General features: G+C 37.9%; 1 protein-coding gene across 1 annotated transcript in view; it reads right to left on the reverse strand.

Annotated features, from left to right (window-relative positions):
- The window catches only part of ASPM (assembly factor for spindle microtubules), a 44,424-nt gene that overhangs the window by 7,051 nt on the left and 24,112 nt on the right, over positions 1-13,261 (reverse strand). The window contains 7 exon segments of the mRNA XM_058668966.1: positions 345-494; positions 1,497-1,703; positions 2,523-2,616; positions 3,242-3,408; positions 5,348-6,155; positions 6,243-6,256; positions 6,741-10,577. Coding sequence (XP_058524949.1) covers positions 345-494; positions 1,497-1,703; positions 2,523-2,616; positions 3,242-3,408; positions 5,348-6,155; positions 6,243-6,256; positions 6,741-10,577 — 5,277 coding nt within the window.

The raw sequence follows: 13,261 nt of genomic DNA on the forward strand, positions 1-13,261 counted from the left end.
ACATAAGATGCTAGCTAAAAATGTAAGTAATTTAAAATGAAAATGACACTATTTTCCATTCATTAGAGTGCCAAAAATCAAAAGTGTTCTGACGCCTTCACCTGATTAGGGATGTAAAGGAAGATTCTTATAGCAGAACTGTGCATAAAACGACTACACAGCAGAATAATTCCGCTTGGTTTCTGTGCCATAAAACATCAGCCAATTTCTAATTCTCAAATCATCCTAATAACTAAACACTGGAAGCCTAAACATATGGTCTTCATATATGGCATTTGGGTACTTATTGTGTATCAAAGTTTCTAACAGCAAAGTTGTATCATGCATGGAGTTTTATTGCTAACCTGAATACAGATGGCTGCATTAACCTGCTTGTTAGCAATCTTCACAGACAGGTGGGCTCTGTAAGCTCGCTGGATCCTAATTGCAGCCAGGTGATAATACGAAGCCGCTGTGAAGCGTAGCAGTCGCCTTGTGGTTCTCTGTTCTAAAATCTAAAAGGTTGGAGGGCAAGGGGAGAGAAGGAAGTGCCACATTAATTAGCAAGAATCTGATGTCTGCCTAAAATAACTAACTAGGATTTATTTTTTTTACAAATTGAATTCAAATTTTGTCAACTAGTTAAAATAAACTTTTAATTATTATAGCAACACTATAATTCAAAGTGGTTATTATTTCTACTAATCCTATTTCTAATAGCATAACTTATGGCATAGAAAGCAAAATTACATTTTGGGCACATGACTAAATAATAGCATTCAATTGAACCGAAGTGTTCAATATGTACTCTGTAACACTAGTTAAAGCTTCGCAATGTGCTTGCAATGAGAATGGCATGAATATGAAACACATAATAGGTTACATGCAGAAGTATTAGATGGTGTTATTACATCAGACAAAATAAAATGAATTCTTTCTCCAGTATTAGTCCAGCACAAATGAGCATAAGACTTATATACTGTAAGTTTTCTGCAATAATCTGAGATCTGTAACATTAAATTTATACTTAATGAACAAAACACAAATAAGTTCTCCTTTTTAACTTCAAATCTTACTACTTTGTGCTTATATACCAGCAAGATTCCAAGTCTCCTAAGCACTCTGAAATGCTATTTTCTGTATTAAAGCTGTAGAAGCTGCCACAGAATCAGAGATACACGTCAGAGATGTTTTATGGTGGTGGAATAATAATTGCTCTCCTTTACCTCTGGCTCCCTTTTCTCACAGTCTGTCAGTTATCTGAGTTATTAGAAAGGAAACTGTGCTTTTCATGCTTGGAAGTGATCCTTTCTAAGAAAGGATATGAGCATAAAACAAAAGTCTATCAAAACTATATTCCTGTTAGCTGAACAAACTTAACAGCTGAAAACTTATTCACTCTGCAATTCTCTAAAAATTCAAAACTTCTTAACATTTCACATCAAATACTTATATTTCATAACATGGAGATATGCTACTTAACAAAAAAAATGGAAAAAAGAAAAAAAAATACGTACTCTTTTTCTTACTAACCAACCGCGCGCCAGTGCTTGGAGAATAACTGCCGACTTTTCCAACTCAATATATTTTGTCTTTTCACACTTTTCAGCCTCCCTGGCTTGTAAACCTCCTTTTATGATCAAAGCAGGTTTCTGGTGAAGATAGGCCTGTCTTTCTTTATGTCCTCTAAAATGTGCTTGTATCACACAAGCAGCTTGATGTCTCTAGAAAAAATTAGAAGTTTCATTAATAAACAGAAATAGTAAGTTTCAAAGCGTTAGAGGTTCTTGAATTTCTGAGTGTAAAATGGGATGGTGCAATCATGGTTTTCAAAACATTCAGTTTAAAAATGTCCTATTTTTCACATATATGAAAGGCAATGAAGCATTATTTATAAGCCCACAGAGGTCTTATACAAAAGAAGGAACAAAATAGGGTAAACAGACACCAGGGCCTCTTATCCTCTTATCCCCTTGACTGCTCTTACTGTAGTGGGGAAAGGAGCCAAGATTATTACAAAACAAACATATTTAACAAAAATACTAGTTACAGTAAGAATAACATATTGGACATTATAACCAGCTAGGAGGGCAAGTTTACACAACTCCATTCTTACATGCTATACTTCTCCATCCTATAATATGTTAACAACCAAAATTTAATATATACAAAAAGGATATGAAATAATAATAAATAACCACACTGGATAATCATCAACAATGAAATTCATAACGAAACTTTTATTTAATAAAACATCTTATGGATTGTAGCTATTTTAATATTTTGATATTGAAACATGTTATATATATTATGACTGTCTAAATTGTTTACTTTCACTTAAACCATTTCAAACTTCATTTCAAACTTTATTTAGATACATATTACAATACTAACAAATAGGTTTATTTGCATGAAACAATTTTTAATCAACTGCAATATGTATGTATGTATGTAAATATAGATAAATGCAGTTAAATCTCAGAAACATTTTTTGCTTTGTTTCCTAAAATAGTGCTTTGAAAATGACAATATTTTATACCTACTTTTACCATCAAGTTCTCACGCGCTATTCTTGCAGAAAGTCTAGCTCTCCATTTCCTCTGAATGATAACTGCTGATGTCTTCATATTCAAAAACCTAAAAGCAGTTATTGTGAATTTTAAATAAAGGAAAATCAATGAACATTCCTTAAATGTTTTTATTTTTTATTTTTAATAATTTGAAAGGCAGAGAAAACAGAGACAAAGAAAAAGAAACAGTAGAGGGAGAAATAAATGGAAGGCAGGGAGAAAAGAAGAGAGAATACCTTCCATTTGCTGATTTACTCCCCAGATTCCTACAAAGGCCTGGGCTGGGCCAAGCTAAAGACATGATTTGAAAATTTATCTGAATCTCCAACATGGGTGCCAAGACCCAAGTAACTAAACCATCATTTGCTGACTCTTGGGATACAGTAGCAGGACACTGAGTCAGAAGTAGAGTAACCCAAACTCAAACTGGGACTCTGAGAGGGGAAGCTGGCATCCCAAGCTGCAGCTAAACCATTGCGTCACAAAGTCAGTCCAACAACGTTTTTATACAGGACATAGTTACACACACGTGCACGCATACACACACACCCCCACATACCCATTCTCCTTAGCACACACACGTGCATGCATACACACACACCCCCACATACCCATTCTCCTTAGCACACACACGTGCACGCATGCACACACACCCCACATGCCCATTCTCCTACAGGGCTGCAGTATATTACCGTGCTCTCTCCAGTTTGGTATAGAAGTAACCTTGAATGATTTTGACAGCTTTTAACACAGCTAGATATTCTTTGCGTGCTCTGCAACACCTATACCAGGTTTGAATCTTGCAAGCAGCTCTTACTTCACATAAATATTTGTTAGTCTTGTACATCCTCCATGCAGCCTATCAAAAGCATAAATATAACAAGTATGCAATGAGCTGCCTACTTCTTAGAAACTGGAAAAATCAGTATTAAATATAATTAATGTAAGCATAACACTAAAAATAAGCAGCTTCAGAAACAGTCATATCATATACTCTCATACACAGTAGGTCTTCTGAGAATCATGAGGCTTACCCCACTGAACAATACAATGCCCATTACTATCCAACCCCACCTAACTTAGGCAATACTTAACAGTTGCAAGACATGTACGCTGTGTGGGCAGCCAGATACAGTTCTCACCTCAAACCACAAGGAAGAATAGAAAGAAAAGAAGGACAGTGGCTTATTCTACTTCTACAGGAAGAAGAGGAATCTGAATTTGGTGTACTTAGAATTTGAGCCCTCTCCCCTTCCTCCCTCAAGCCTTGGTTTCTTCTGAAATCTTGTAGTTTTCTTCTTTGTCTCTTAATACCATGTGTTACCTTATCCTCTCAATGTATATAAATTTTTATTTTCTCCAGGGTTCATACCCCAGGAACTCTTCTTGCATCTATTCTATAAATCGTTACTAGGTAATGCTATTATTCCTACACCAGAATTATCAACAGATGCCTATAATGCACAAACCCACTTTTCTGAACACCAAAATGAACCACTGAACTCCAAACAGAATGAGTGACATCTCAAGTGTGACATCTCAAGTGAGACATCTGATCAGTGCATCGGGCTTCACGCACTACAACTTGAAGTCATCATCCCACAAACCTGTCAGCATCTGTTAACCTCTGGCAGTGAAAATTAACTGTCGACTTACATAAGCCACACACGGAAAGTTTCATGTAACAAAACAAATTCTAACTTTGAACACTAATCCTTACAATCTCTTACACAGCCATGACCATGCTTCACTTCAGCTCCTGTTAACAATTTCCAATCCAGTTTCTGCATTTAATCTTTCATCTATCTTCCACATTCCTGCGAGAACCATATTTTAAAAATAAAAATGGGATTCTGACCTGCTCTTGCTTAAACTCCTCTGGAACTTCCTCTAGAAAAAATACTGATTTTTTTTTCCCCGTTTCTTATGAAGTCAGTAAAAATCTTACGGTCTCCATTGCTAATGTAGTTCAATGTCACTTTCTACTGCTCTCTTTAGGCTATGGAATTCCCTATGTTATCTGTTGCAACTGGAATATTCTGTCCATGCAATTTACTTGGTGGTTCCCAATTCATTCTTCAACTTAGTACAGAAATGACTGAAGTACTTGGACTCAATTCTTGGACCTGCTTTTGTGCAAAATCGGCAAGTTATTTAACCTTTCTAAATTTCTAAGGAGGAACATGGAAAAAAGCAGTAAAGAACAAGAGTAATGAAAGAGGAACAAAGCAGGAGGACAAAGAGGAAAGCAGAAAGAAGAAACAAGACAGAATGATGTTTTTTATCCACTGGTTCATATCCCAAATGCTGAAACAGATAAGGCTGGTCCACACTGAAGCCAGGAGCCTGGAACTCAGCCAAGGTTTACGTTTGGAATTTACACAAAAGCATTTCAGAAGTCAAAAGTACTAAACAATATATTTAGTCAATGCAGCTAGATCTAATTGAGTAAAACACTATGATTTGAGTTACATAATGCCAAATAACATTTCACTTTAGCTTAAATTTTTAACTTTTAAAATGTAAGTTGACTAATGAGAGAACAATTCTTACAGATGTGCTAAGATTAACATTAAGTGAATTATACCAAGCGTAGTGTGTCCAGGGCCAAAATCTACTCAGTGTTCTGGCCTGTCTCACACTTTAAAAAAATCTCCCAACAACATAAGCAAAACTATATTGGAGAGAAACAAGATGGTTACTTATACTACAATTCTTTATGACCTGCTTTAGCTTGTTTTATAAATTCAAATACTGGTAACAAAAGGACAAAATTTTGCATTTAAACATGTAAATACCTGAATTTTTCTGGTGCTATTTTTAATTCTCTGAAATTTCCTTTTCTGTATAAATCCTTTAATTCTAGCTTGAATAATGATAACACTGCTTCTGGTCTGCAGATAAACATGTCTTTGATGTTTTGCAGACAGAAGGGCTCTGTGGTGATTTTGTAATACCACTGCTGCTTTTCGGTACATTAAAAATTGTCTTCTCATTTGCCACACCCTGAAGTACTGCTGTAGCGTGATGGCAGCTCTTTTCTGGCAAAGAAATCTTCTGCGATACACAGCCATCTGAAGGAAGGACTGAATTCGTAGGGCCGCACATTTCTGCATTTCCAGTTTTCTGGTGACCATTTCATGAAAAGTTTTCTGAATAGTCACTGCATCTTTCCTGTGAGAACGATTCTCTTCCTCCTATGAACAAGCAGGTAGGAAAGCTTAACACCACATGTGAACTGGAGCGTCACAACTTTGTGCAACTTCAGATCGAGTTTTTTTCTGCTTTAGCAGGACAGACTGGTTAATAATGGCTACCGTGTTTTGCTCAGATACGGCTTCAATTCTTGTCTAAATTTCATGCTGCCAGAGACAGCTTGAGCCACTTTTTCTTTCGACATGATCTATAATTCTGCATAACAATCACCACAGTTCTGTTTAATAACCAATTGTGGGCCCATACATTTTCAACACTACGGCAGCCAAATGCACACACTGGATATCCCTCTGTAAGAAAGGTTATACGAAAACAACCACATGGGCTTGCCCTGCAGTTCATGCTCTATGTCCCGTTGCTTTACAGTGGAGAAAACATCTCCTTTAAAGACTTTAATCCCATATGGGTGCTGGTTCATGTCCTTGCTGCCCCACTTCCCATCTAGCTCCCTGCTAATGACTCAGTAGAGGACGGCACAAAGCCTTGGGATCCTGCACCTGCATGGGAGACCTAAAGAAGTTCCTGGCTTTGGATGGCTCATCTCTGGCCATTGGGGCCATTTGGAGAATGAACTAATGAACGGAAGATCTTTTCCTCTTCTCTTCTCTATAAATTTGCCTTTCTAATAAAATAATTAAATCTTAAAAAAAAAAAAAAAAAAAAACCTTTAAAATGCTTCTGTGGGGCCAGTGTTGTAATATAACAAGTAAAGCTGCCTCCTGCCATGCTAGCATCTCACATGGGCGCCCATTCATATCCTGGCTGCTTCAGTTCAGATCAAGCTCCCTGCTAATGGCTAGGAAAGAGAAGTAGAAAATGGCCCAAGTTTTGGGGTCCCAATCACCCACATAGGAGAGACCTGAAAGAAGCTCCTGTCTCCAGGGTGAGGGACTGGTCCAGCTGTGGCCCTTGTGAGTATCTGGAAGATCCTGCTTCCCCAACTCTTTCAAATAAATAGAATCTTTAAAAATAAACAAAATGCTTCTTAATAACAGCACCCTGATGCTGTCTCTGAACATGCTGCCTTACACTCATGCCTTGACAACTTGCCTGAGCACAAATCACTGCTGCTTCCTTCGGTGTGTTATGTAGAAGAGCTTCTTGTTTCTTTTTATTCGCCCTGTATTTTTGTTGTATTACTTTTGTAGCCCACAGAAGTTTTTGGTACAAACAATGTTGCCTATACATTCTATATGTGCTTTGTATGAGGACAGCAGCTCTGTGTTTTTTCCGTAAATACTCTCTGGCTTTCATTCCTTTGTACGCAGCCTGAATGACCACGGCAGAATCCCATCGCCTGACAAAATTGTCTCTCTCCAGTTTCGCCACTCTGTATGCTCGGTAACGCCGCTGAATCAGAATTGAGGCATGTTTCCAAGTCTGAAATGCAACGTATGTTCTGTGCATCCTGAACAGGGCCTGAATGACAATTGCAGCCCTGTTCCTTTCTTGTAACCTCTTCTTTTGGAGTCTTCGATAAGATGACTGTAATATAATGGCCGCTTTGCGTAACTCCAAAAATTCGTACAATTTTTGCTTGGCAGAAATGGTGGCTCGATATTTCTGTTGAACAAAAATAGTAGCTTTTCTGAGAGAAATGAATCTTCTCCTCATCATGAAAGACCTAAACCTGCTTTGAATGAGGGTTGCCGAGGAGTGCATGCTTTTCAAATGTCTTCTTGTTTTCATACCCCTAAATGCAGCCTGAAGGACCATGGCAGAACGTCTCTGTTTGAGGAAACGCTGCCTCTGTAGTTTTGCAGCTCTGTTGGCGTGGTACTGTCGTTGGATCACCAGGGAGGCCTGTCTCAGGGCCCGGTACTCGACGCAAGCCCTGTGCATTCTGAAAGCAGCCTGGATGGAAGCAGCAGCCCTGTGCCGCTCCTGGATCTGCCTCCGTACCACCCATCCTCTGTACCCAGACTGGATTTGAATAGCTGCCTGTTGCAGCTGAAGGAATTGTAAGTGATGCTTTGCACAAAGTTTTGCACGGTATTTTCTCTGAATCCAAACAACAGTTTTTTTGAGAGATAGGAATCTTTTTCTCATGATTAGAGTCCTAAATCTCCTCTGAATAACGGTTGCACTTAAATGCATAACTTTTAAATGTCTTCTGGTTTTCATGCCCCTAAAAGCAGCCTGAATGCATATTACAGATTTTCTCAATTTGTTGAATCTTTGAAACTGTGTATTTCTTTCCTTCACTGCACGGTATCTTTGCTGAACAGTTTTTGTTACTTTTTTCAACTTATTAAAATATTTTTGCTGTCTGTATCTTCTATAGTATGACTGAATAAGTGTTGCTGCCATCTGCATCTTTCTTACAGTCTGCCTAACTCTAGCTCCTCTAAAACTTGCCTGAAGAACAGTGACAGCTTTCAACATTGTCAGGTATTTTTTACGTTGAATTTTACCTTGATAATATGCTCTGTATCTTACTTGAATTACAACAGCTGCTCTTCTCAGTCTACGGTATCTTACTGTCAACTGATGCATTTTAAACATGGCTTTAATACAAGTGGCTGCCATGTGCATTCGTTTAACATGTTGTCTTACTCTAACACCTCTATAAATAGCTTGGGTTTTAATTACTGTCTTCTTCAAATTAAGGTATTCCCTATGTTGACAGTTTGCAATTTTAATATTTCGATACCATCTCTGAATTATAATAGCTGATTCTCTATAAGTGGCATATATCTTTTTTGCCTTGTAGGCTCTATACTTAGTCTGTATAGCAACTGCTGCTCTGTTGCAATCCTTTATTCTTTTCCTCACTTTCATACCACGGTAAGCTGATTGTAAGATTAATACAGCTGCTTTTGTCTTCAAATATAAATGACGCTGTCCTGTGCCAACACTGTAAGCTCTGTAATACATCTGAATCTGAAGAGCAGCTTTCTTCATAGTTTTCCACTTCTTGCGCTGCAGATGCATTTTATAGTATGACTGTATGAGGCCAGCACACTCATGTTGCCTCTGAATCTGTCTTCTCACTGTTCTTCCTCTCCATGCAGACTGAAGCACTTCTACCGCATGACGCAGTTCAATATACCACACACGCTGCTTCTTTCCTGCAATCCATGCTCTCAGATGTTGCTGGATGACAAAGGCGGCTGATTTCATTAACCTAAACTGTTTCTGGGCTTTCTTCATTCTAAAAACAGACTGAATTACCATTGCAGCTTTGTGCTCCCTCCTGACCTGCTTTCGAACTTCCCAGCCACGATAGGCAGATTGGAGACAAATCACAGCTGCCCTTGTGTTTAAAAAACGTGTCCTTACATCACGAACAGTCTTACATGCCCTATACCATCTCTGAATCTTCACAGCAGACAGAAGCACAGTCTGGTACTTCACCCTTTGACTGTAGCCTCTAAAAGCAGTTTGGATTTTAACAGCAGCTAAAAATTGTTGTTTCAGCAGCTGCCGTACTCTGTAACCTCTGTAAGCAGCCTGCAAGTAAGTAGCTGCTCTTTTGACTTGCAGGTAATTCTTTCTCTGATTGACTTGTGCTCTGTACGCACGATAGTAATTCTGAATGACAACAGTTGCTTTATAAATTTTCAGGAAATCTTGCCGCTTCTTTCTCATTCTGAAGTAAGACTGCAGTGAAATAGCAGCTTTTCTTTGCAACCTTATCTGCTTTTGGACTAGGTAGCCTCTAACAAAAGCCTGCAGTTTGATGCAGGATGCCCGCATCTGTATATATTCTTCTCTCTCTTGTGCAGCCATCTTTTGGGCACGGTACCACTGCTGAATAAACACTGTAGCTGCTCTTAAGTGTAAATATTGTTTACGTGCTCGCTTCATCTTGACAACTGACTGCAATTTTAATGTAGTATATTTCAGTTTCAGAAATTTCTTTCTGGAAATATAAGCACGATAATATGACTGGATTTTAACAACAGACGTGCGGATGTGAACAAACGTCTTCCTGGCTTGCATCATTCTGCATGCAGACTGCAGAACGATGACAGCAGAACGTGTTTTCTGATAGGATGCTAGAACTTTCCTGGCTGTAACATAAGCCCGCAAATAAGTCTGAATGACAAGGGCTGCTTTCTTCATCTTTTTGTATTTCTGTAACTGTTGATGCTTTCTTATGTGTGCCTGCAATCTGACAACAGACTTCTTAAAGCTTAAAAATTGTAATCTGTTTTGCCTCATTCTCCAATAGGACTGCAAAACACAGGCAGCCCTAATGCGTCTGCAGAGATTACGAGCCCTCATCCCCCTGAAGGCAGCTTGCAGGCGAATGGCGGCAGCCCTTTTCTGCAAATACCTGCTGCGCTCAGTCTTTCCTTTCTGATAGGCTCTATAGTACTTCTGGATGGTCAGTATAGATTCTTTTCTTCTTTTAGACAACTTTTGAGCTTGAAAACACCGAAATCTTCTCTGAATGATAACAATACAGGACCTAATATAAAGATATCTTCGTAATTCTTTGTGCATTCTATACCATGATTGTATGACAACAGCAGACTTTTCTTTGGCTTGTTTCCTGCAATGCCACTCTCTAAAAGCTCTTTGCAGAATAAGTACAGCTCTCGTTTTTAACTTCATTCTACGTTGCCTCCATCTTCTGAACACAGACTGAATTATAAGGGCTGATGATTTTAACATCTCATATCTCTGTTGATCTTGTTTTCTTCTTAAATAAGAACGCCAATGCCTTTGGATTGTAACTATCGCCCAAAGATATCGCTTATAACATGTAACAGCAATTAGCATTCTTATCCTGGATTGCAGGATGACTGAATAATATTTCAATTTCAGAAATCTTTTCCTAGTGGAATATCTTCTCCAATACCCCTGAAAAAGATTAAGAAAGGACACAAAGTAAAATAGACATAACTTCATTTACTTAACACTTCTGAAAACACTAATTCTTGTAATATACCACTTATAAACAAAAACATTAAGTTGGAAAACAAATGTATTTGAACTAATTATTTCTTTCATTTGTGGATTAGTAGGTAATTCAAGAATACATCCTATTCCTCATTATACTTACACTGTATCTGTATTCCAGAATCAAGAATATAAACCAACTTATACTATTATAGAAGCCAAAGAGTTAAACAAAACTATCACAATATATTCAATTACATATTCATCTTCAATGATTCTGCAAGTTTTCTCTGCATCTTATATGTTATGTTCCCTTTAATTTAGGGTTGCTTTACTTAAAATGATTGGAAATTACTTGGGTGAGGGATTCTATACCATGACATAACAAGCTCAATAATATAAGCATAGCTGTAGCTCCATCTCCTGGTTTCATGCATCCAAACAATGGAAAGCTGAAAATACTAGAGAAGCAAATTGCTTCTGTACTGAACAACATGGACAGATGTCTTCTCCCAGTCATTTCGCTGTAGTCAATAACAATATGGTAACCACTTATGTATCTCTTACATTGTAATTTCAGGTGTAACATACCACCTAGAGACAATTTTAAAGTGCACAGAAATATGCGCATCCACAAAATTCATTTTGTAAATTTTATTTAAAAAACTTCAACATGTACAGATCAGCATCTGCTGAGGTACTGGAAACAATCTTATGACGTATTCAAGGAACGACTACAGAAGCAGGATAAAGAAATGAGCCAGACCACTTTCAGGGAACTATTTGCCTAAGAATACCTTTAGTTATTTCTAAAAATGTAGAAACTACAGATACATAGTTTAAAAAAATGTAGAATTCTACAAAGACTTGAAAAGTGACAAAGATTCTATTCCTTGAAAAATCATGCTGGTAATGTAACGTCTAGGTCAATCCAACAGTATAACAGCTAAATACAAAGGGCTATGGTAAACACTCAGCTATATTTGTATTGCTAGGATACAGATGATTCCAGGCTACAGGTAAGCAAGATCTAGATGATTTCTTCTAGAGGTTTATTTGTCCAAAATAATTCAAATGCTCCTAAGATTCCAGGGGGAAAGGAGTGGTTCCCTAGGTTATTTTCTCTTTCCTCATGTATTTGTGAAGAACAGAAGGCCCGGACACCTCACACTCCTATCGCACTGTTCAGCGTATCAGCTATGCTTGGCCCCAGCACATCAGCCAAGAATGCAGAAGTTATAGAAAATATTTATTTCCTGCTAGTCACCTGCTTTAGCACCTCCTTCGTTGTTACCTAAAATATTGTTCTTACTCTTCAGCCTAACAAGAAACATATTCCATATTATTTCTCTTACCATGCAGACATGTAATTAAAACACATATCAAATTATAGTCAAGGTTATTACTACAAAATGACCTGGAAAACAAAAAATAAGTTCTCAGGCCTGTCACAATAGCTCAACTAGTTAATCTTCCATTCTCTAGGGCTGGGATACCATATGGGCACTGGTTCACATTTCTGCTGCTCGATTTCCCAACTAGCTCCCTGTTCATGGCCTGGGGGGGCAGTAGAGGATGGTCCAAAGCCTTGGGACTGCAGTGGCAGATGGCCCAAAGCCTTGGGACACTGCACCAGCATCGGAGAAATGGAAGCAGTTCCTGGCTTCTGGTTTCAGATTGGCTTAGCTCTGGCTGTTGTGGCCACTTTGGGAGTGAACCAGTAGATGGAAGATATTTCCTTCTGTCTCTCCTTCTCTCTGTAAATCTGCCTTTCCAATGAAAACAAACAAATCTGAAAAAAGAAAATAGGTTCTCTCTCTTTGCATAAGGCACTATTAAGCTGCGTTTAATAATAATAATAACAACAACAACAACAAAAGCTTCGGTTCAGCATTGTGGTAAAGCAAGTTAAGCTGCTTATGATACCTTCATCAAATATTGCTGTGCCAGTTCAAGACCCAGCTACATTTTGCTTCAGATCCAGTTTACTGCTAATACACCTGAGAAGCCAGCAGTAGAAAACCATGTAGGAGATCTGGATGGAGTTACTGGTTAAGCTTTGCCTGATCCTGACATGGCTACTGCGGACATTTCAGAATGGATCAGTAGAATGAAGACCTCTCTCAATCCCTCTCTCTGGTATTCACCCTTCCAAATAAGTGTAACAAATACTTAAAAGAAAAGGCACATGGAAGCAAAAATAGTACTTAGATTGCTGCTATCTTTACTTTTTCATTTTTCTTCCCTAGAATTTGAAGGAGCTATACCAGGATCTAGGCCTGAGAATCACCACTTAGTGAAACACATAAGGAACTGACAACCATAGAAGGCACATGAGAACTTCTGGCCCCAACTCAAAAAGTCAATTATATGATTATTAACATTCTCCTTTTTAATTTAAACAGTCTCATGATCAGACACCAAAGACGTAAATGAGAATCAATGAGAATAATAGAACTAAAAAAATCCTATGACTAAAACAAAAAACTCAGTGGAATGAAAACAGTGTACAGTTGATAGTCAAGCCAATTAATTTGAAGAGCAATAAATTAATCAGGATGAACAAGATACAGTAAAATCACGGGAAAGAAAAATCCCAAACTATGAATAGAGAAGAACTTCCTCAATTTCAAAAACTTATAGTT

Source organism: Ochotona princeps, chromosome 10 (assembly GCF_030435755.1).
Source record: "Ochotona princeps isolate mOchPri1 chromosome 10, mOchPri1.hap1, whole genome shotgun sequence".
Classification (NCBI taxonomy): domain Eukaryota; kingdom Metazoa; phylum Chordata; class Mammalia; order Lagomorpha; family Ochotonidae; genus Ochotona; species Ochotona princeps.